This window comes from Typopeltis vanoorti, chromosome 13 (genome assembly GCF_054136105.1).
Source record: "Typopeltis vanoorti isolate ZY-2024b chromosome 13, IOZ_Tvanoo_1.0, whole genome shotgun sequence".
NCBI lineage: Eukaryota > Metazoa > Arthropoda > Arachnida > Uropygi > Thelyphonidae > Typopeltis > Typopeltis vanoorti.
Window position 1 is genome coordinate 45,091,205 of NC_143561.1, and position 25,981 is coordinate 45,117,185.

The 25,981-nt window shown below is 34.3% G+C and overlaps 1 protein-coding gene across 2 annotated transcripts in view; it reads right to left on the reverse strand.

Moving 5' to 3' along the window:
* Positions 1 to 25,653, reverse strand: part of LOC150100112 (transient-receptor-potential-like protein) — an 88,022-nt gene extending 62,369 nt beyond the window's left edge. For both annotated transcript variants that reach the window (XM_090402965.1, XM_090402966.1), the window contains exons 1-8: positions 24,943 to 25,653; positions 23,127 to 23,378; positions 22,414 to 22,625; positions 15,360 to 15,493; positions 14,761 to 15,256; positions 12,544 to 12,739; positions 3,349 to 3,561; positions 1,067 to 1,114 (exon numbers count right to left, since the gene is read on the reverse strand). In XM_090402965.1, the coding sequence (XP_090259091.1) occupies positions 1,067 to 1,114; positions 3,349 to 3,561; positions 12,544 to 12,739; positions 14,761 to 15,256; positions 15,360 to 15,493; positions 22,414 to 22,625; positions 23,127 to 23,378; positions 24,943 to 25,653 (2,262 nt within the window). The remainder of the gene's footprint in view (positions 1 to 1,066; positions 1,115 to 3,348; positions 3,562 to 12,543; positions 12,740 to 14,760; positions 15,257 to 15,359; positions 15,494 to 22,413; positions 22,626 to 23,126; positions 23,379 to 24,942) is intronic.
* Between the last annotated feature and the right edge of the window lie 328 nt (positions 25,654 to 25,981).

Sequence of the window (25,981 nt, forward strand, 5' to 3'; positions counted from 1 at the left end):
TATCTATCTATCTATCTATCTCTGAATAATAGTCATCTTTTTTTTTTTTATTTTTGTCTACGACTAGCTCTGTTCATTAATTTTGTTTACAAATCTTCAGAGTCCTTCTCCGGATCTTTCTTTCAACTCTACGTTCTTTTGAGACTATCACAGTGGTTTGTGCCTCATTGCACATAGTTACATACAGTAATGACAGTCATCAGTCTTCATTATACTCTGTTCTCGTTAGCTGTCTCTTTACCATGACTTGGGAACAATCTTGTCTTCTTATCGCGTAAAGAGAGCAGCGCATAACTGAACAAAACAGCGAATAACAATAATTTTCAAGAGACCACATATTCATCTAAATTAAGGAGAGGAACACGCACCCCCAACAAATCCCATCTGGTTTGCGGTTGATATTGTACATCTTTTATGGTAACAAATCACAGCCGTGCTTAACTAGGCAGATATTTCCTAATGATTTTAAAATGAAACAGTAAAGGGAAAGTAAAAGATAACCCAACCAGCGTACTTAAATTTGATATTCAAATAGTTTTATTATTTTTTTTATACTAAAATTCAGTTAGCAAGAAATAAATGATCGAAGATCTTGTAACCTAAAGATGAATTATTTTCATCTTCTTACAAGACTATCAACAAGATCCTTCACGGTCGTGTAAACTTTATTACTGCATACATATTAACTGACATCTGCTGCTCTATAGTAATCTACAGATTAATTGAGATCTGAATGGTGTTCATAATTAAGATATGACTTCATTACTAATCTATACTGATTAAGAAACATTTTTGAGATGATCTTGGCAGTTTTATTCAAGGTTATGAATTTCTTGCAATCTTCATTGAAGAATACGAATAAACTTAATCCATAAAAATTTCGAGGATCTTTTGAGCTACACATTCGCGTTAAAATTTGCTACGCGATTAACAAAAAAAAACACTGATAATATTTCGTGCATCTTATAAAGTAGCTTGCAGAATAATTTAGTCAACTGCCTTTTATCAAACAGTATTTTATATTATATGTAAAGATTTTGTTTAAAAATCAAAACCTGTTTATTACCTTAGTAGGAGGAGGGCTTCCAATGTAATTGGCGTTCTGAATTTCAGGCTGAAAAATATAAATAAATCCAATTAAAATTTCTGATTACGATTATGTCTATGTTGATTTCACATTAATTAGTGTACAGTTCTCTTATGAAATCACCAAAAAAAAAGCAATAAATATTGTTTTAAAAGCGTGTAATTGTCGTTTCCCAGTGTGTAAACATACAAACGTATTATGTTTGAAAAGTAATTTAAATATTACCACCTCAGCAGTAACTTTTATGATTATATTCTGTGTGGATACATCAAAGAAAACAGCGATAGTCAGTTAGTTCTTAAAAGGGCTGGCTTAAAAGGACGAAGCAAGAATGCTTTTCATATTCCCCGTTATCTGTAGAGGACAGTGTAAGGAGAAGGTGTTATTAAACTATATAAAGCTCTGATCATGGCAGGAGGATAATAGCAATAGCCTAGTCTCAGTTAGAACTTCATAGACTACAGCATTGACATCCATTACCCTCCCTGGATACCCATTTAAGTCGCCTCATACGACATGCATGAGCTATATTGAGGCTATTCTTATCCTGGCCACCACACGGGATACGTTGGGATTCACTCCGATAGTCAGTTCCTTATCCTTATAAGGACTGGCTTAAAGGGGCGAAGCATGAATGCTTTTAATCTTCCCCGTTATCTGTAGAGGACAGTGTAAGAATAAGGTGTTATTAAGCTATATAAAGCTCTGATCATGGCAGGAGGGTATCAGCAATAGCCGAGCCTCAGTTAGAATTTCATTGGCTACAGCATTGCCATCCATTTCCCTCAAAGGGTATTAATCACCGCATCTCACGGTCGATCCTTCAAGTCCGATAAATATAAATGTATATTTATAGCTTTTATATGTTAACAGATAGGTAACAAAATATTTTTATGTAACTCCCACACATGGAAGGTTGTAAAATTATAGTAGATTAGTGACCTGCTTGAGCAAATGATTTCTCTTTGATTTTTATTATTTTTTAAAATTTTATTTACATATTGTCATATGTAAATAAATATTTACATTATGGAAATATTTACCTATTTACATAATAATCGAGAGCGCATGTGCACACATACATATCAGCTGATTTAGCGGTTTGTTTGTTGGTTTTTAGCTTAGTTGTAAATTGTAAACGTGACAATATACTGTATGGAGATGTCTTAAAAGGGCTGATTGGATTACTCTACATAGTGTGTGGGTTTTTGCCTATGGCAAGCAACAAGTAACTTTGATTCTAGAAAAGTCTTCAGCGAAAGGAAAACAAGCGCCAACTCTGGGCTAAGGGCGTTTCACATGATTTATGCACTAATATAAAGAACGAACACCTATCTCTAGAGAAATTCGTATCCAGGTAATATGGCAGTTAACTCTAGATTCATTTGAGAAAATCCCAGTAGATAAGGCATTTTAATGTTAAAATAAGTACTGTACTTCATGATTTTTAATTGATAATTCTAGAGTGCAGGTATCTTGTTGATATAACTTTTTTCTTGGCAATAACTTTCATTCACTATTTTATTTTTAAAAATAATGAAATAATTTATATTTTATACATAATTTCAAATTAGATCATTAAAAATATGAAACGATTTCAAATATTTCGAAAAATAAATAATGCACCTTTAAAATGTTCATATCAAAATAATACAATTAAATCACTAATGGAGAAATCGTAATTTCGGTAGACCGTGAGATGCGGTGATTGATTCATTCAATCCAATACCCTTGGAGGGTAACGGATGGCAATGCTGTAGCCAATGAAGTTCTAACTGAGGCTCCGCTACTATTGCTGTTACCCTCCTGCCATGATCAGAGCTTTAATAGCTCAATAACACCTTATCCCTACACTGTCCTCTACAGATAACGGGGAAGATGAAAAGCATTCTTGCTTCGCCCCTTTAAGCCAGTCCTTATAAGGACTATAAGGAAATCGTAATTTCGATAATGAAAAAAGTCCTTTTCAGGACTTCCAGGGTAGCGAATGGCAAATATGCTGTAGCTAATGAAGTTTTAACTGAGGCTCGGCTATTGCCCAGCCATGACTGGAGCTTTTAGCTCGATAACACTCCATCCACACAGATTCTCTTCATTCAGATGACGGGATAAAGAGTCAAGGACTCAGTCCATCGACCAGTTCTTTTAAGAAATCGTAATTTCATGCAGGGATTCCTGGCACGAAATTATGATTTCATGAAATTTAAGTTATAACATAAAACAACATATAAAACATGAAAATTACACAGAGGCACACTAACTTTAACGGCACTCCTATCGAAAGCCTGTCTTTTCAGAAGAGTTGTTCCACGTGAGCACATTCTTACTACGAGTTTCTTAGTTCCTCTAAGGAAAAAATAAATCGACTTGGGACTGATGATCAGGTTGAATGGAGGAGGAAGAGTGGAACCCTCATCAAAATAACTCATCCACAGTTTAGATCTGGCGAACTTCCATTCTCTATCAGCATGATCCTAGTCGAGCCAAATAAAGAAAATTAAAAAAATGATTAAATTACTCTTCATAAAAAATAAAATATTATTAATTTGGGTGTGGAAGTATGGGATACACTCCTCGAAAAGCAGAGAAAGCATCAGGAATGCACTAAAGTAAACATTTCTGTTTTGTAATTTATATATTAGTATACATTTAAAATATTCTTTATGAAACAACATTATAACTAAAAATTAAAAACTGTGAGGTGCTTTTCAACTGTGGAAAAATAAGTAAATTTGCGACCAAAGGGAGTAGGCACAACATTTTAGCCCTTAGGAAGCGATTGTTGGTAGTAGTTGAGTTTAGGACTTACGATGATTTGAAGACTACCAGGAAAGTGTACAGTAGCCAACTACAGCTGTATTCCATCCTCAGTTCTAAATGGTATTATTCTGAATAACGTGAGTTCTATGGTCGATTTTCTTGCGTTACTGAATTAAAAACAAGTTTCCTAAAGTAGGAAAAATTCCCCTGAAAATTTCTCAGTTTCTGAAGTAGAATTGTTAGATTTATCCTTTACATACTTTATTTGTTTATCTGATCGCTTCTGTCGTTGTTTATCTTAAAAAATTCGGAATGAAAATCTCATTGTCATCACAGAGATCTACATCTAGGTATTGACAATGAGATCTAGACTTAGATCTCACAATGGCCTTAAAAAATTATTTTATGAGCATTGCTAATAATATATTATAAAAAATAAAATGATTAGGTTATCAAAGGATACAAATGATAGTTAATGTTTACTAGTAAAGAAAAACTTCAAAACATTTTGAAGGCCGATTATAGTATAGTGAGTAAGAATTAACTGAGAAAATAGCTGATTAAAAAAAAAAAACGTTATCTTCATTGCACAATAAGTTTTTAAGTGCTTTCTGATGTTTTCGTTTAAGTTGCTTGCAACAGAAAGGCGTACGATAAGTCTGAAGTACTCTAATGGTGTCTTATTCTACTTTAGTAACAATAAACAACCTAAAAGAAAAACCATCTTTCCTTCTTGAAGAAATTCTTGCGATAATTAAAGTTAGTCAATAGTGATTCGGCATGAAATTCGTTTTAATGGTGTTGTCTAATGTTTCCCGCGGTCTGAAAGCACCCATTGAAAATCGTTCACAGGTCGTTTTTACCGTTACTGTGCCTGTAAGTGAACGAACTGAAATTTTTGCTTTGTTTTTAGCCTATTGGCTGATAATTCCCTTATTCCACACTATACGATTTAGGTCTGTGAAATCCAACAACCATATTTCTTATTAAACCATATAAACAACAACCATATTAAAACTCTTGTAAGTAAGCGGTGTGTATAAATATATAAATATTTTTTATTGATATACAATTTATAAATATTAATTTAAGTATTTCATTTTAAAAAGATGTATTTATTATTTTATTCTATCAGTCTGTAGAGAGAAGTACTTCTTGTGATGGTAAAATAATTACCGTAATCGAAGTGCTCCATTCTACGAGGTTACATGCTTTAAGTAACCAATCCAGAACCACCAGCTACTAGACAGTATTTGTATGCAAAAAAAAAACATCGAAAACCAAGCTCACGTTAGAAACTTAATTTTGTTTACACAAAATGTCTTTCATAAAAGAACTGCTGTAAAAATTAACATTCGTGCCGACATTAGAAAAATGAAATTTCCTTAAAATAAAAGCCGAAGCATAATTTATGAAATGGAAAAACAAAATAATTTAAAACGATGGCATCCTATTACCATTTAGAAGGATTGAATTTCCTCCCTGCAGTACCCAATATATTTGAAACTTATTTTAAGGATTCTCATTGGAAGAATAATAATATTTAAAATCCTTTTAGAAATATTTAAAATAAAGGCATCTGTTATTAATTCTAAGAATTAATAATAGACACCTTATTTTTATTTCTAGATTTAATAAACGTAAACTGAATATTGAACAAAAATATTTGTTTTCTAAGAATTAATCATAGATATCTTATATCTATGATATTTGCTTTCTAAGAATTAATCATAGATATCTTATATCTACGATATCTTTCCTGACAGAAAAATAGCCGTTTGGCTTTGAATTTATGTATAATATAATATAATATAGATTAATCATAGATATCTTATATCTACGATATCTTTCCTGACAGAAAAATAGCCGTTTGGCTTTGAATTTATGTATAATATAATATAATGTAATATAATATAGATATATATTATATATTATATTTATTTCTAGACTTAATATTTATTATATTTCTAGACGTAATAAATATAAACCGAATTTTTAAAAAATATTTTAAATGTTCCTGCATCGAAATGACAATCATAATTTTTTTTATTGTAAATTAGCAATTTATTTGTTTTTATGATTAGATATATACGCTCGTGTGGCCAACATTAACACGCGAGCTGTGGGCTAGATAGATAATCCGGTTTTTTTATTTTTATTTTCCCCGATCCAGAGATGAAAAGTGTGAACATTTAAAGTCCCTTCATGCATCCAATAAGAAGGTGTTAATTTCACACTTGGCAATAAAATTAACTTACCATTAAAAAACGATCATGTTTACGGAATATTCTGTTTAACAGTTGCCTGTGATTTATCAAATTTAAAAAAAAAATTCTCTTCAAAATCTCTGTGGTTCTCTTTAGCTACTGTATTTTAAAGTTAATTCTGATAAATTCGGAAGGTCAAAAACAAATTTCTCATATTGGAATATTTTAAGTACATCATCCTCTCATATATTTTTCAAAGATTTTGGATATCATTTGCCATTAACCGTTATCTCTCAGGGGTAAACTGTCTAATGTAATTACATGGGTGACAACATCGAAGTATGTAGGTGAAAGTGCCAGTTAAGGAAAATGAATATCCCGAAGACTATGAGATATGCAAGCAATAACTCGTATATTAATATACGTTTGCATAAGCCACTGCTATAGAAGGAGATTAACTGTGCTTCGAAGTTGTTAAAGAGTTTACATGCATGTAAATTCTTTAAGAGTTTACATGCATGAAAATTAAGCTTAGAAAATTAAGAGGAATAAATAGAATGGATTTATGGTTAAGCAATGAAATTCGAAAGTGTATAAGAAGATTATAAGAAAGAAAGAAAGAAGTAACTAAAGAAGTTCTGAGGTGTTCCTTTAGTTACGTATCCAGCAACAGAACTACAAGGAAATGACTAAATGTTTTAAGACAGAAGTACGAGAGAAATATTCAATAACTGATTTGGGATATCATGATGGTGAAAATATGTTAACAACGAATATCAGAAGAAGAAGAAGAGAAAAAGACAGGAAAATAGCATTCAAGTAGAACAATAAGCAGAAGTGTGATTTATGGAGCAAACTTGATATCTTTTATTAGTATAAAGTTGGCTCGATATAGGAAACTTGATACCAGTAAGAAGTATCAGGAAGAGGTTATGTATTTTAAGGGAATGCACTAAGGACTGTACCTCTCAACTTGAAACTTGTTTATTCAATGAAAGTCTTCTTCTTCTCCTCTCATGGATGTTAGGCCAATTGGCCTTTACTGGTCTCATGCTATCGCTTTCTTGGTCTTCTAATTCTTTTTTTTATTTGTTTTATATTTTGGCAGTTAAAGAAAGTTTAACATAAAAAAACAAGACAGCATTGATATTTCGTGATTTTTCAATAGTGTCTGAGTGGAATTGGAATTTGATTGCATAATCCTTACTAAATTTGTTGGGCACAGGAATGTGCCCAACAAGTCTATATAGCTCAGTCTATTCCTGCTCCAGGAGTTCATTTGTCTCATGACCATCCTGGAACTTCTACTCGCGCTCGTGTCGGTGGATCTCGAAAATCATTCTAAAGTGCAATGCAAAACTTCCTAGAGAAAGTCGGTTCAGATCCTGGCGTGCGATGCAAATAAAAACATTTACTTGAACAACCTCAATGTTGATAAATAAATTATCATCAGAATTCATTATTGCACGCAGAGGGCTTACCAGGGATTCTCTCGAGTCCCTTCCTTTTTTCTCTAGTACTAGAACCGTTTTTGTAGAAAACTGTCGATTTTCAAGCCTTTGCCAATAATCTCCAAGTACAGCAAAACTGTTTCGTATTCTAACGATGTCGTCGGACCATTTACGGACTTCGATTCCGTCCACATTTTCTCTATGATCCAAAATCAAAGCCTTTGGAATATTCGACTCGCATTAATTTCCAAATGGTTTGAGTACTAGGAATACTCTTCCTTGCTGACTTCGCTTGAGAATTAACACTTTTCAAGTCGAGTTATATGTCGGTTAATGAAAAGCAACTGTATCACGAAAGTTCACTTATGAATAATATAACTTTCTAACATGAGATGGATGCTTGCTACGGTTTAAGAGATTTTTTTTTTTTTTTTTTTGCCCTCTTATAGTTTCTGCCTGGTCTTTGATGAGAACGAACAGTTCGAAACTGCATTCAGGCCAGTAAAACTAAAATGCACTAATAAAAGGCGAATATATGAACCCAGGAGGCTGGGTTCATATCTTTAAAGTAGTGCTGTTCCCATCTTCTAAAGGCAACTCCAAACCCGAAGGTTATATTCTCATAACCTCTCAGGAAAATATAATCTGGCTATAAAATATAAATGAATATATACATTATCCTTTATAAAAAATAGAGCATTCGCAGTGCATTGCTTCATAATATATATCGCAGTACCTCAGGGACAACTAATGCACAGGAAAAATTGTATATAGGTCGTTGGTCTTTTTTATTTTATTTCTTGCGTGCCCCATGTTTTTATGAAACACGAGGCATGCAGGAGAATTCTTCGTTTTCCACCAACACAAACTGGTGATGCGCTTTCACTATTAAATTATTCCTATTTTACTAACACGGTTCGAACTATACTAAAATCATTGACTTTTTATCATACAGCAGGCATTCGAATTAAATATTTTCTTGATCATTTCCATCCATGTTTTGGGACCATTGGCCAAACTTGTTGGTGGGCAGAGATTGCATGCGAATGATTTTTTTATTATTATTATTACATGTAACATAACAAGAAATTTTAGCAGATTGGAGACGTTCTAAATCCTTCGGTTGACCGAAAAACAAATATACCGATACTTAAACAGTTGATTTCTTTGGATATGAAACTCCAGACTTTGGTAAAAAAAAATACAAGTGTTCTTCACCAACATGAAAAATAGTTGGGCCTATGGGAACAACAATTTCACAGGGAAATTATTACATTATCGTTATCGGCATTCAATAAAATATTGCCGTTACATCAAAACGGCGAGTAGTATTCGATAGAAACTTGTGTTTCCTTTTCAGTAAAGATTAAAATACAATATTTTAATTTCAATTTTAATTTTTCTGAAATCGGTGATTATATTTTTAGAAAGAGACCTAAAAATGTAACATATAACCATCTCCAGAAGGATGGACTGCGGATGTGTCCAATTCTAATTTGAATAAATACGAATTGATTTTGTATCCAACTTGAAAAACTTTTTGGCGTTACCAATGCAGATATGAGGGGGAAATGAATTACAGCTCACAAGAAAGATCTGCAATAAATATGTAACTCTAAAAAAATAGTTATGTTTACTAAACGGTAAAATATATTACATAATATTCAAAATTAAAAACAAAATTCAATCGTTTTTGAGAGGATATTTAAAATTGAAAGATATAAAAATCTACCCGAAAGTTTGAGATTTATTCATAAAATTCTGATATCTGGTACTCTTTGCGTATCTTTTCTAAATGCCATTGTCATATTCTAACTCTGTGACTTTCTTCTTAAATGTTAGCCACTTCCACAAATCGATCCTTCCCTAATGAACTCATGTCATTACAACAAATGTTCCTCTAGAGACAAGTCTGCAGCTTTGTGCATTTCCAAGGTCTTGTTAGTTGTCTAATAGCATTGTTAATTATAGCAGCAATACGTTTTATCATCTTTCCATATGATTCTTTATCATGTACTCTGCAAGTACATATATGGCATTATTTTGTATCCGAATATGTTCCGTGTACAATGCTATTTAAGACAAATATTTCTAATAAATTATATAAAATAATATTGTATTTGTAGACTTAAAGGTAGTATTTTAGTTCTATTTAATAAATTTTATTATTACAAGCAAAAAAGTGTAAAGTTAGAACACAGTAATAATTTTTTTATTTGTTAAAATTATTAATAATTTGAATGAGAACTATTTTTGACTTAACACATCAAGTCTATGTGCGCAAAGGCGTCTAAAGCCATCGCTCAGATCTATTCGCTAAAATAAAATAATAAAATAATATAATAAATAGAAATAGCAAGCTAAGTAACAGAATCAAATTGCAGCTATACCAGATGACGGTTCGTCCTATCAACACCTACGCCTCTCCTCTAATACTAACAATATCAAAATACAACAAGTACAGAACAAGTGCTTGAGAATGCTTCTGAACGCCCCATGGTATGTTAGAAACAATCAACTTTATAGAGATACAAATATTCCTTATATTTTCTCCTTCCTACAATCTTTAGCAACTAAGTTATTCCTAAAGACGTCCATACACCCCAATGATCTAGTGCAGCAAGCTATAGCATACGATGCTACAGATATGTTGAAATATAAAAGACCAAAAGTCATTCTAACTTTCTGCAGCGATGCATAATGTCCATGCCCATCCTGGGAGAGCAAACTGCTCATAAATTCTACCCTTATTATAACCACAACAGATAGCGGGGAATAAGAAAAGCATCTTACTTCCCCTAAAGACATAAATGTCAATTGTCAGTCAGTCAATTTTTGACTTACCCCGTGTGATGGCCGGGATAAGAATAGCCTCACTCTAGCCCATGCATCTCGTACGAGGCGACTAAAATGAGTACCCAGGGAGGGTAATGGATGACAGTGCTGTAGCCAATGAAGTTTTAACTGAGGCTCGGCCATTGCTGTTACCCTCCTGCCATGATCAGAGCTTACAGCCCTATATTACCCTATTCATACATTTTCTTTACAGATAATGGGGAATACGAAAAGCATTTTTGCTTCACACATCTAGTCAAAAAAAAAAATATATATATATATATTTTTTTTGACTTACCCCGTGTGGTGTCAGGGATAAGAATAGCCCCACTGCAGTCCATGCATGTCGTACGAGGCGACAACATCCATTACCCAGGGAAAGTAATGGATGGCAATGCTGTAGCCAATGATTTTAACTGAGGCTCGACTATTGCTGTTACCCTCTTGCCATGATCAGAGCTAATAGCTCTATATTACTCCATCCATACATTTTCTTCTACAAATGACCGGGAATATGAAAAACAATTTTGCTTCACCCATCTAGCCAAAAAAATTTTTGACGTGCGAAAAAATTGTCTTGGAATATGTCCTGCTTGAGTGTGTCCTGTGTCATGCCCAAAAGATACGTTAAAATTAATTTGTTTGTTGGATGTGACACTGATAACTAAGATGTTCAATAGGATAAACACTTGTTATAATAAATAAAGAGAGAAATCGCGATAACTTTGGGAGAAGGAAAACACATGTCAGTCGGATACATTATGTAAAAATTGCACTGAGTCTGGTTGTAAAGAAGTTCCTGAATATGGCCAAGACAATGCAGGTGGCGAGTCAGTCTAAGACGTAGAGGCCTGCGAAAGTCAAGAATATAGCCAAGTGGTTGCATGCGAGTCCTTCCATGGTTTCTGTACAACCAATTTTCCAACAGTCGCAAACAGCATTCCAGAGATAGAATGAAGGAAGGCTACGAGCAAAACCGCAGTGAGTGACCAATATCTCTGATTATCGGCTTGCCTAAACGAAAGCACATTAATATTTGCTTTCGTTTTCACGAAAATCTGCGTACCGCTATCCTCACGCCAAGGGAGAGAACTTTAGAATGGTCCAGGTTCCACGTCAACTGGACTCAAGAACAACGGGGTCGATATTGCTTGCAGATAAGTCCCGATTAGTTCTTCAAAGCGATATTAGACCTGCTCTGCTCTGTAGAGAACCAAAGACACGAAATCAAGCCCCTACTTTTACGTGAATGGAAACTTATGGTGGAGGGAGAGTAATGGTTTGGACAGGTATCTGGTCGGGTAGACTACCGTATAACTCAAAAACTGTGCGATGAATTTTTCACTTGGTTATTAATTTATGGATATCAGTGGATGTGTAAATACGGAAATTATTACCGCCAAACACATGGTCATGCGATGAAATTGTCGCTACACCTTGAAGATGGTCACAAAAAAGAAAGACTTATTTAAAGAACACCTACAGCTAAATACAGTAATATATTCAGATCTCAAATTCAGAAAATGAATGAAAACCTGCAGTCATATCAATGCAGGGATGTCTCTGCTAGCCAGCTACTATTTAATAACAGTTGTAGATGAATTATTTATTTCGTTAGAACCTTTTGTTTCACCTCAAATATAATTTTTGATCAGACTGATAACTTTGGCCTACACACTCAGAAAAAAAACCCGGAAACAAAGAATACCGAAGATCGCCATATTCCAATAAAATCAGATCACTTCAATAGGAGAAATTCCGATTTTCAGATTTTAATGAGAATTCAAACTTGCAACTTCATGAAGCTATGAAGACTATTCATCAGACTCTTCCAATCTACTTGATTATTCCGGCAGTTTCTGATTTTCTAAATTTCTGTGCATTTTTTCTTTTTTATTTACTTACACATTCCGTAATTAATTATTTTTATTTTTCTTGTAATTAGTTTTATTTTGCCAACTAATTCTTCATTATGTTGTCACTTTATCCCAGACTAAGTAGGCACGTATGGTTCTCAAGCCTTGTTGTGTTTAATCACGTGTCTTTAAAAGAACTACTGTTAATTAATCAAGTTAGTCGTTCGTGATCATTAATTATTAATATATTAGCTACACTTTACTACTGATAGATAAGTGAACCACAATTAAATTCCTCAGAATTAATACTTTAAATTCAACTGTGTGATCAAGAAATTTCAGCTTACCTCAATCACCTGGAAGGATTTAGTCATCATGGCAATGAGCATATTTATGAGGACAATAATCGCTGTCACGTGGTATGACATAAATAATCCTTGACCTACAGTTTCGATGAACACATCATCTTCAACCAGATCGGTGCTTTTTGGTGAGCTTATCCCAAATAAAGACCAGAAGAGTGTGGCAAAAGTGTTCCCTATTCTGAAAATCACAAGTCATTTCGTTAAACAAATCTTTAGTAAAATACCGGTTCAAATAAACAGAAAATCATGCTACAATATACAGAATATCATGTTCATTTTACATTTTCATTTTTAATTAAACTGATGATCTATTTCATCTAATTTAAAGAGTTGTTTCTAGGTGTTGATCTAATTACTGAAAGACATAGATATATTGTCTGCATTAACAACGATTGACAAAAAAATCACGTGATAATTTGATTCGTTTTAATTCAGTAATCTCAAAATGCTATTAGCAGTGAAGGAAACTAATAGATAGGTTTCTTTATTTTGCAATTATATAATAGCAGATTTAATTTTTTAGTTGACACCTCGTTACTACGCCATCAAATTAATTCCATCATTAGTCTCGTCTCCTTTGTAGCATGTTAATCAAAACTCTTCCAAGCACGTTGCAGTTTTCGAAGTTCCGCGAAGGAGATCTTCATTTCTCACTCCGCAAATAACTAATGAGTACAGATGTTCCATTCACGGTAGGAGATGCCTGTATTACCGCACGTGCAAGTTAGCATGAGAAACGTCCATCTGGCTGACCTCTACGTACACAATGTTCATTCCTCTTCGGAGAGGATGCGGTTACTGCATGGAAACATCCAATATGTGTTTGTGTTGGCTGCATAACTCCAAGTGAAAAAATCCATTAAGGAAGAGTCAGCAATTACGTACATCCAAACTAAACATTGACTGGTAATTTTAGACCACTTTTATGTTGAAATTTTATAGGAAGAATATCCAGCAAATATCAGAGTATTCTGTTGACCAATCTCCATAATTAATATGTTACATTAGTGGTATAAAAGAATTCTAAAATATAAAAGCATTCTAAAATATAAAAGCATTCTAAAATATAAAAGCATTCTAAAATATAAAAGCATTCTAAAATGTTTATAACCAATATTTTACGTTAGTAGTAAAATATAAAAGAATTCTAAAATGTCTGTAACCAATATTTTACGTTAGTCCTTATAAGGACTGGCTTAAAGGGACGAAGCAAGAATGCTTTTCATCTTCCCCGTTATCTGTAGAGGACAGTGTAGGGATAAGGTATTATTGAGCTATTAAATCTCTGATCATAGCAGGAGGGTAACAGCAATAGCCGAGCCTCAGTTAGAACTTCATTGGCTACAGCATTGCCATCCATTACCCTCCAAGGTTATTAATTAATCACCGCATCTAACGGTCGATTCTTTCCCTCCCGACCTTTTACGTAAGTCCTTATAAGGACTGGCTTAAAGGGGCGAAGCAAGAATGCTTTTCATCTTCCCCGTTATCTGTAGAGGACAGCAATAGCCGAGCCTCCGTTAGAACTTCATTAGCTACAGCATTGCCATATTTAAAGGTAAAGCCGTCTCTAAAAATTCGGACGATCCCTAGGCCACTCTATCGTGGGCGAAAGACCGTCCATCTCAGCGTTGGCTCCACTCATGATGGCCTTTCGCCCACACCGAGCAGAACAGCTCATATTCCGAAGAAAAGCATTCACCGACAAAGCCCCTCAGCGGGCCGTGCAGGAGAACACTTTCTCCGGAGACTCAAATTACTCTCTTAAGGCAAAAACCTTAAGAGAGCGAACTCATAACTCTCGAATCTCAGTCTCAGCGCCCTTGGGGGTTAACAGCAACAGCCGAACCTCAGTTAAACTTCATTGGAACAGCATAGCCATCCATTACCCTCCAAGGGTATTGGATAGAAGGAATCTTTTACGTTAGTAGTAAATGATTAAGTAATTGAAATGATATTATATTAAATATCTAAAGGTGTGTAGAGTGTTTAGAATTTATTTTAAAGATAATTCAGGCATTTAACATTTTTAATAAATGTTAATTGCAATATAAATTATTCTTTTTCAGAATAGAAAAATGATTTTATGAATGAAATATAATTCTTAAATGCTCAACCAAATAATTTTCTTTGCTAACTTACATAATAAACAATTTGATATATTCAAAAAATATTGCAGTTTTAGAAAACCATACTTACGTCATAAATGCATCTGGATTGTACTGGCAATTAAACGTAACAGTCTCTCCTCCAATGACTTTTGTCTCACAGAATTCGGTATTGGAATCATAATACCAATAAAGCTGGTTGAGACCACAAGCAAATGAGGTGAGCACAAGGAAAAAAATGAATAGAAATTTGGCGATGTCAATGACCATACAACCCAGTGATATTTGGAGTGGTCCGAGATGAGGATTTGTCTGGAAAAGATAAATAATTCTGGCAAAACTAAAGACATTTGCCACAGCAAATACCCCTTCCGAGATTAAGGTAGGATCATTGTTTGGCCAGCGACCACGCTCAAGTATCCTGGGACCATAGCGATCACTTCGTATTTGGAAGTAGGCGACAGCTTTTAGTGAAAAGGTGGCCAGATAGAGAGACAACATGAGAAAATCCAGCCAGTTCCACCACTGTCGGATATAGGCTTTGAGTCCCTCTTCCCATAACTGCTTGCATTCAGCCCATACCATACCTAAAATAAGAAAGATAGATTTATTATTATTATTATTATTATTATTATTATTATTATTATTAATTCTAAGCAAACTTAAGTGGAAATTTTAGCCTTCCCTCACCTGAGACCCAGAAGAAAATGAGCCACTCTACACCAGAAGGAGGAGGACCCCTGATATTTTGGCTTGCTCTCTCACTTCCTTCTGTCCGTGTGGATGCCAGAACGAGCAGTAGTAAGAAGAATCCAAAGGAGGCACTGTAAGTTTAAGAATCTAATTAGTTTAGTAACATTCTCAGTCATCCATTATTATTGTGCTTAGCAGCTACGAAGGGAAGAATATTAAATGAACGTTCATTATCGACCATATAAATATTGCAATTTATAAGACGTTTGCTCAGTTATTATTATTCCGATAGTTATAAAATAAAATGCAGTATTTTTTAAGCGGTTTGATTGCAATTCACTTTTTTGTGCCAGTTCGTAGTCCTGTATAACACGGTTTCGCACTGCACGAGATTTTATACAAGGATTTTTCAACCGCGGAACTTTAGTATTCCTTGTGATGTCGTTAAGGGATCCTTGAGAGATCGTGATGGGGGGAAAATAAACATTATGTGTACTACATACATATTATATTTGATTACTGAAAAAAAGAGTGCCAAAAGGCTTCACTTCGGCCATGCAAAATTATTCAAATTAAGTGGATGTTGAATCCAATATTATTTCAAAGCCGAATAGAGAAACTACAAGAGTTTCGTGCCGAATATAGAAATTATAAAAGTTTCGAAAGTTTAAGGCGAAACTTTTATAGTTTCTATATTTATTCGGCACGAAACTCTTGTAGTTTCTCTATTCGGCTTTGAAATAATTTGGATTCTGTTGAATCCAACATTAATATCCACTTTCCACTTAATTTGAATATTATATATTATATTTGATGCTCTAATACCTGAAAATTGTTTCAATAGTGCCTGCTTGAAATATTATATATATATTATATTATATTTGCTCTAATACCTGAAAATTTGCTCTAATACCTGAAAATTATATATTTCAATAGTGTTTCAATTATATTTCAATATTTCAATAGTTTCAACTTTTGAAATACTTAAAATAAGTAAACAACCTATCATTTGTTACCCACAAAGATCTGTTCGCATTTGTTTTATATCTATTTTATGCATCACTAGTTTTAATTGGTGTTTTTTTATTTTTAAGGTTTACTTCTCAAAATATTAGTATAATAGAAAATAATATATATCTTAAATATCTCATTAAATTTTGTTTATTTATTATATATGTATTTATTTATTTATAAATAAATAAATTTTGTATTTATTTATAAATAATATAAAGTTATCTTTTGAAATCTTAACATATTTAAGAAGCTTTCTTGTTTAGCATTTGGTAAAAAAACCAGAGTCAAGAAAAAGTACACATCATTCGATGTTGGACACTAACTATTATAAATAAGCCTTGATATTAACTGATTTAATCTTAGAGACGTAAAATTAGGTCATGAGATGTGGCTGGAATCTGTCTGGAACTGTGCTTCCAGATCCACTTAAAGGACGACTCCATTATTCTCAGAAAACAGCCGACTTCGTTTCGACGGTCATTAGAGCCAAGAAAATCGAAGAGGAGAGAGTTGCCTCCATGAAAAGGACATCAAGACGGAGAAGTGAAGGAGGGAAGAGATGACAGTCGACAATCACTGGAATTCGTATCCTAGTGTGATGGATGAGCGAACTGTCACCGCTACGCACATCTCTGTTTATCGGATAACAGAAAATTTTGATGGTGTCCTAACAAATGACCCCGAAATGGAGACGCACAAGAGGTAGATTTAATCGCCAAGGAGTTATAGTTCTATAAGAGGCGGTTAACACTTTGTTTTTTGTCATGTGACTTCATACCCAATTCTATACAAAGACATTACAGTTACTACAAAAAAAAGAACTTTTTTTTTTTTTTTACTTTATTCTTTCCAGAGTTTCTTCAATAAAACTTAACGAAAGCTTCTTTACGAAAATAAATACAAGAATAGAAGGAAACCGGTCTGTTTGACAGAATACTTTTTCAATCTGACATCATAGAGTATTCTACCACATACTTCCCTCATCAGTCATTTGAATCCCAGAAAACTAAAATATATTTGCATTTATTTAAGTGACGCTTATTTAAAACCTATTTTAATTACTTTTGTTTCTATACATTAAGATAACCTCGAATTCTTTGGACTGCTCGAGTTCGTAGCTGTTTTGCCAGGAAGCCATGGCTGTTTGTTCCTTACACTATGGCGTTCGTTGACTTCTTTCCAAGCAGTGTATAAATCTGAAACATTCAATATTATATTCCTCCGGCAGGAATGATTGGATATAAAGAGAAGTAGCTGTCATAGCTCAAAGATCACTTTTTCACATTGTCGTAGAAGTTAATCGCACCTCATCCAGAATCATAGCCATGAGACCACAAGCAAAAAAAATAAAAGCTTTTATTAAAATGCTTTAGTAGAAATATATGCGCCTGATTCTTCATATTCAGAAGAAGATCATTGATTCCTATCAAAAACTACAAGAGGAAATTGACAGAACATACAACAAGATCTTTTGTATGATGTTATAGGTAAATGTGGAATAAACACAACAAATGAGAGCGGGGAGTATCTGGTTGATTTTTGTAGAGAAAATAATTTCATAGTAGTTACAACCAACATGATTTACCATAGACCTGCTCACAAATGCACCTGGATTTTATCAGACTCAAATACTAAAAATAGCATATATTACCATACAAATTCCTTTGCTATGAATGTCAAAATCGTTCCTATTGCTCAATTGGATACAAATTATGAACTTTTATCTACCAAGATCCTGTTAAAAGTTTACAAAAAACTAGATAACACCTGAAATAATGAGATTATGGGATCAGAAAAAGACAGGCTAAAGAACATTCGAATAAACTGTATAATGACTAAAACAGATTTTACAGAAGCCTAGAAAACCAGCTAGACAGGATGTGCTGGAATGCAAAAGTAGATTGGCTGAATGATAAAGCATATAAATGTACAGAAGCTTATTTACGTCACGACTCAAAATTTCTCTACTCTTCAGTTAAAGAGATTATCAGAGACTGCATTCCTTCATCTGTCGTCACGAAAGATTCTTAAGACAAGGTCACTGGAAATATTAGTGAAATGGAACACATCTGATACAATTACTTCTTTAATATCTTTAAAAAAGAAAGCTTTCGCCAACATCTACCGACCAGTGAAAAAGATACAGCATTCATAATCCTAGAGGAAGATCTAGTCCTTTCACTTAATCAAATAAAATCATCAGACGCACTTGGAATCGGTGAAATACTCATAGAGCTGTACAACAATCGCGGACCTGATCTCATTCGACAACTAACCAAACTTTTTAATAATATTCTTTTTACTATGAAAACAATACAGAATCGTCCAAATAACAATTACAAACAGCTAAAGAAAGAAGATAATCTGTCATTGAAAAAAAAAAAAACATGTCAACAATTAAACATAGTTTTACTCTTCATAGTCTGGCCAAAATCGCATTGAACAAGGGCAGAGTCCTTTACGGATTTTAAACAAGCATTTGATTCTGTCAATGCAAGAAAAATTATTCAAATATTCAAAATTATTCAAAGAAAACATAGAATTTGAAACGCTATGATTGGTTTAAAACTACTGAGCATACAAATGCAGTAGTTCAATATAAAAATGTTGAATTTATGCAAAGATGAAGATAATCCCTCCCCATGCTTTTTTTAATTTTAAACCAAAAATTCATTAGAAAAGCATTGTCCTCAACAAAAAGAGCAAAAGTCAATAGAACAACAATCCCACTTATCATATGGGCAGATGATGGTAATTATAACAGATAACAAATCAAATCTCCAATACCAGCTTTCAAAATTGCAATAAACCTACAGAAATTATAATAGGATTATAAATTCAAGTAAAAAAAAGCAACATTAACATTAACATGACATAAAGCCCTGAGAACTGCATTGGACTTTCAAAGCTGTTGATATAGGAAAAAGCTTTCTTTGGACAAGAACTCGTCTTGAGGACCGAAGAGAATAAGACGAATATGTTAACTTTTTTTTTATATGAAGAGGTTATGAAGGAGATGGATTGTAGCATTGGCTACTCTGATTTACTTAGTTTCAGCAAAGCCTTTAATAGTGTTTCATATATTAACCAGCTGATAAAGATATGCCAAAGGGATATTGATGGTTATTTAGCTAAATGGATAAATAATCTGTTGGTAGGTAAGAGGAAACATCATGTGTTTAAATTGAAGATTTTAGGAAATGAGGTAATTAAGTGTGGAATCTGTTGGGGTTTGGGGCTATTATTATTATTATAAACACCTCCAGGGAGTCCAAAGACTCATCGAGGGAGGGTACCTACTCTACAGATTTCCGTCTCCATCACTCCACCAGCCGTAACTACCTACATATACACCAACGCCATCTATCGCCAACCACCACTAGTATTTTCACAAACAAACATCCATGCCCACTACGGGATTCGAGCCCGCGGCCTTTTGGATGGAGAGCGGATACGCTAACCACTCGGCCAACCAGACCGGCTATTTTTATTATTCACATTTATTAATGATTGAAGTGCATGTGTATTAATACCAAAATATGCTCTCTTTGCTAATGATATAAACTTAGAGCGTGTAGTAAATTGCCTAGTGACCTGAAGTCTATTCTGAATGATCTTAAAACACTGAATGAATGGACAATGAAAGGTGAGGGGGGGGAAGAATAAACATTCAATTTGGAGAAATGTAAATATAAATATTTGCTGGAATCTGTCCGAAACTGTGCTCCCAGATCCTTGATAAAACAATTGCTAAATCCCAGAGATATTTGGTTTAGTAATTACACACCAAACCCTTATACAAGTGCCTTGTCAGACCAGTCCGTGTGGGATTATGATTCTCAGATTTAGTCATCCAGATTTCTTATGAATGCTAAACGTATGCAGCGGATGTTCATGGATTAAACTGGGAAAGTGATGCCTTGGTTGGTACACTTTGATGAGGTCAATTAACAGGAACAAGAGTGAATACTTAAATATAGTTTATTAATTAGTTCATCACTAATATAATGCAGATATTCGATTGCTATTGAAAAGGCTGTGTCTAAACCTATCGAGGCTATAATGTAAAGATAACGAAGAAGAATGAAATCATATAAGGTCAGGTTTGATAAAAATATCGTCGAATATTCTGTGTGTGTGTGTGTGTGTGTGTGTGTGTGTGTGTGTGTGTGTGTGTGTGTGTGTGTGTGTGTGTGTACGCGCGCTAGTAAGCGTGCGAATGGTTTCCTGGTGTATTCTTGAATTGCTACTTTTTGTTGATAGTTAACTTTTTTAACATTACATAGGTTATTAGTTAATCATTAAATTAATTAACTGAAGGAAAACCGTAATTTGATAACACATTTAATAACACTCAGTGAAAGCATCATATTACACATATAAAAAGTAATGAAGGATGAGCAATAAAAAAAGGGGAGACAATATGAATGTGATGAAGTGTATAGTTCAACGAGAGATGAGAGAACCCTTGACACTTTTGCGCATGTCAGAAGGCGAATCCATTCCGATAATAGGGTAATCAATCCGTTTTGTGGGATGACTGTTTATTATTAGACGTCTGAAAATTAACTTTTCTTTCATGAACATTCTAGTTTTTAAAGTGGTAACTATTTTGCTTGTATAACTGTTTTACCTATAAAGCACGCGATTTCGCGTGTTGGTGACGAATTCGTACATCGCCTTATTCCTTTCTCTCCTTCGACATGAATTGACTCTTCTTGGCACTTTGCCAACTATTGTTCTCTCAACTGTGTGCAGACCATTCTATTCATAATTGATAATTGAACAGATGTTTACGTGTTAATTTTGACACGCCGGTATTTGAAGTTTTTTTTTTTTTTTTTTGTATGCTCCTGTTTCTTTCTCGAAACAAGAAGACATGAAAGCGGGATTTAAATCTAATAGCGGAAGGCAAGGGGAAAATAATAATATGAAATAAACGTAGTTGCGAGTTCTATTCTAATGAACATATAAAAGTATGGAAGTTGGTGATCATACATATTGTGCAGTAGAATCCTTTAGAAAGAAATAATAATAAAAAAAAAAGAATGACGTAGGCAGTAGTTATTGGAAAACGGTGTCCTAATCCTCCTCTACTAAACTCAATAAAAGAAAATTACTAATTCTATGAAATTTGAAAACATTATAAAACTGAATCTAGAGGATGGAAATCTGTTTTATTACTTTAAAATTCAAATGACGTCTATTTTAAAACCAGCTTCACTCTCAAGAAGAAAGTGCATCGGCCAACATTCCTTCGATTTAAGAATATTAAAGTCGTGTTGGTATTTATCGTGATTCGGTGGCATTATACCACAACATCTTTCAACTCGCATTTTTTGTCGAAGAAATGCTGTAAAAAGCTCTTCTTAGTTTTATTTCTACGACTGCATTATCTAAAAATGTAAAAAAATGAAGTTCCAAGCAATTTAGATCCATTTTAATATTCTATCTAGGGAATCGCGCTCACTGCCTACAAAATGAGCTGCGTCACATTGCATACATATCAACCCACATGTGGAAACGAATAAGGTTGTTATGGAAACAGCAGGACTCAACTGATTTGAATCTTTTTCCTTACGAAAATATGATGCTAAGGCCCAAAATATCCCTGGAAAATCATTTCAGATCATTATATATTGTTTGAAATACTATAGGTCCAAAGTTATTTAGGAAAAAAAAAATATTTAAACACAGATACATCTGTAACTATATGAAATATTCAATCATTCAAGTGATGCTGAGAAAAAGACATTGGAAGAAGACAGAGCTAGCAGAAACACAAAACACAATCTATCAGATGATTTATAATGGAATCAAAAAAGGGAGTGCTGTTCCTCCACAAAGAGAAACAATAAAATGATAAAAACGTATTGCACAATAATATATAATTAATTCTTTTTATGACGTGGAAGATCCGAGTATTTATCACATCATCGGGTATTTAATTTTCATTCATATGGTAAAATAACAATTCGCACGCTATCAAGAAGGTAACTATTAAGCCTACATAATAAGTTCCAACGCACACACTTACCTGTGGTATATGAATTTCATGAAAGGAGATCGGATAATCTTCCCTAATTTGGAACGAGGAAAGATGAGGTAGTAAAGGGCCACCAGCGGCATGGCAGCGATGATACTGACACATAAGATGATCTTCATGAAGGCATTTCGCCGTCTCCACACTGGCAATCCCTCGTACCAGATGGACGATAACAGCTGTTGACAATTGGGATGAGCTACAAACTGAAATATTAAAATCATTTAAATCTACTTTGTATATTCTCTCTTTCTATTTTTTCTTCTATCTCTCTCGCTCTCTCTTTAAATGTGTTTACCGCCCCCCCTACTTGTTTTATTTCCTAGTCTCATTATTTTATTTCTGTCCGAATTCATTGAAACAATAATTTTCATTTTAATATAATTCTCCCTCAAAACGAACTGTTAGAAATTTTAACCCCCCGCTCAGAAATGGATGTTTTTCATCTAGCTATCAGACATACTGTCCAAGAGAGCACATTCAGTTTACATACAAAATATCTTTATAAGAACCTTCTCATATTAAAATGATGGTTATGAAAGCCAAACATACTTGGAAGGCCTGAAAAGCCTTATAAGCATCGCTAATGAGTAAATAATCATTGTGATTAATATTTTTCTTGATATTAATATTTTTTTTCATTCACCTCCTAATATATTAATAGCTAAATGAGGAAAAAAATTTCATGACCATTTTAAATATCCTACCTGCTTTTGTTCATACTTTAATGCCAGCTTTAACCTAGACAAAGTCAGTTTGTCTGGGTCATCCTGATGTCGAACATCATCTTCTTCTGAATCGGAGTCGGAACGTTTATTGAGCACTGCGATAACCTCTTCGGTACTCCGGCAGAGGTCAAGCAAATCACAGGAATACTTTTTACATTGATTCGATAGTTCCACATAGATCTCCTTAAATTCGTTCTCCCGCATAGCCAGATGCTCGAGTTCCCATGACAACTAAGTGAGGGAAGAAAAACAGAGGTGAATGAAAATGCATACGACAAAGAGAAATTATATCTGGAACAGAAAAGCGAGTAAGAAAAGCAAGAAAGAAATGGAGGGAGACAGAAAGTCTATATTTTATTCTAGTGCTTTAAGTAAGCTCGCGTTTTTACTAAAAGCAATGGATGGTATATTCAATTCAAAGCAATGTGAGAAACTTCGAATCTACTATTTAAAAATGAAGACCCTGTAACATTACTCAGGCTATTTTAGAGCATGCGCGAAAATATTTAAATTCGAAGTTGTATATATGCAGAGATATACATCATCCTCACACTGAGTTTGTTCGCCTTGAATAAAAATCTTCAGACTACAAATTATCATTCACAGTATTTGCTAGTACCGCAAATGACCCTTGCATCGCTTTTATGGAAACTATATAATATAATATTCAGAACGGTAATACATTACCCGCCCCATCTTACATTCAACTGCTATTCCTTGCGCCTAATGCAAGCAAAGCTATCATTATTGTAGTAGCTGTCCAAAATGCCTGCTAAATCACAAAGCTGCAATTTCGAGATAAATCATATTCGTAGAAGTAAAACGGTTCTATAATTAGAGACTTGAAAAAAATGTATGGTTAGTCTAATCCATGCCTCGGGCATAGTTCTCAGATTATAATTTAAGCATTTTTGGGACAGCCCATTTTTAAAGAAGTTTCTGTCTCATTGTCTTCATAACTTATTATAATATCATGAAAGTTCAGGATATGTCCAGGATCCTGAGTCTCATCAATGGAGTCTGTCTCCTTTGAATTTTTTTTTTTTTTTTTTTAAGCTCAACCGAGTCTCTCTCCTTTGACAGACTCATATTCAATTATGAAATGGCTATGAGAGTTAACTGACAAAATTACCTACGTTACTCTCTATAGGGCAGGATGGACACCATAGAGTATGAAATGGATAACGAGTAACTACCTAAACTAGATTTGAATTTTCTTCCTACTCTATTGATTGGGAATGCCAACTAATGCTCAGCTTTTGAAGAAAATCATACACGAAAGAATATTATTGAGATATTGAACCGGTAAATCTTAGCATTTACGTTGAATTGTTTTAAAAAACTTCAAATGAGAGGAATCTTAGAAATATACAATTTATATCGGAATCACGCAACTACTCAAAAGAGACAGAAAGAGAGAAGAAAGAAAATAATTGAGTATAATTGCTGGCCTGGTTGGCCGAGTGGTTAGCCTATCCGTTCTCCAGCCAAAAGGCTGCCGGTTCAAATCCCGACGTGGGCATGGATGTTTGTGATTGTCTGTGAAAATAATAGTGGTGATGGTGGACTGTAGATGGCGTTGGTATATATGAGGCGGTTGTGGATGAGGTTGAATGGCGGAGACGGAGAGTTGTAGAGTAGGTGCCCTCACTCGATGAGTCTTAGGACTCCCTGGAGGTGTCAAATAATAATAATAATTAATACTCATCGAATATAGTAAATTTTCAAACTAATTTAAACAAATATAATTTAACACATACAAAGATAAAAATTTATACGAATAAATTAATCATACCTTGAACGCTGTCAAGATGGGATCTTCACTAGTTAAAGACATCCACGCTGGACTGGCAAGTGCTCTGTAGGTGTGAATTCTGCGGAGGGAATACCGGAGACTATCTGTATGCATGCCTTCTTGGCATCGCTGACACGCGCAAGATAGTTGATGAGGTTTGTCGATGATGGCCCCTCTAGAAAGGAGCAGTTGAAGAATTTCGAATTGATTGCAGTGGGCGGCGAGAATGATGGGAGAAATATCGGGTGAGTAGTCCGAACTTTCCTCTCCTGGTTGTCGGGTCTTAGCCCAGTCGTTGGCTAACATTTCACTGGTTATACTGGGATGGTTGATGAGCATCTCGACGATTTTATAAACACCTTCGCGAATTGCATAGAGAAGCGCGTCGCCAATTTTGACACTTTCCTGTTCGAGCAACAACTCCACGATCTCCACGTTTTCATTGTCGACGGCAATTTGGATGGCGCTGCGTCCCAGAATGTTGGTACAGTTAACATTGACGGGATTGGGTTGTTGGAGACACCTAACCATAGTGGGCCTGTCGCCTCTTTCTGCGGCTTCGAGGAATGTTCGTTCTTTGGGATCCATACTGGGACCGTCCTTTAGGGGTTCTAGAGGAATTCGGATTCGATACTGGTTGGTGGTCTTCATATTTCGATTGCTTTGTTTGCCCATCTTGTGACAATCCCCTCCTGATACCACGGGACGCATCAGCTGTGCACTTTCCTGAGCGTATGAAGTTGCAACAAAAATAAATCGGAACTTGTCGCACTGTGGTCAACAGAAGGGTGGAAGACGCTTTGGTGGGTGATACCACCACGTGTAAAAATTATTGCTTGGATTCATCTAGAAGAATAAAGAAAAAGAATTAAAAATAAGAATTCCGACACAACTACTGTAATTCAAAGATACCGTTAACCTCGACGCGTTTCATACAAAGTAATGTTATGTTAAAGTTCCAATGTGCATTATTATAAAAGATAAATGATTTTATTAAACATCTGTTTCTTTTGAGAACAGAATTGAAAAAAAATTCCCA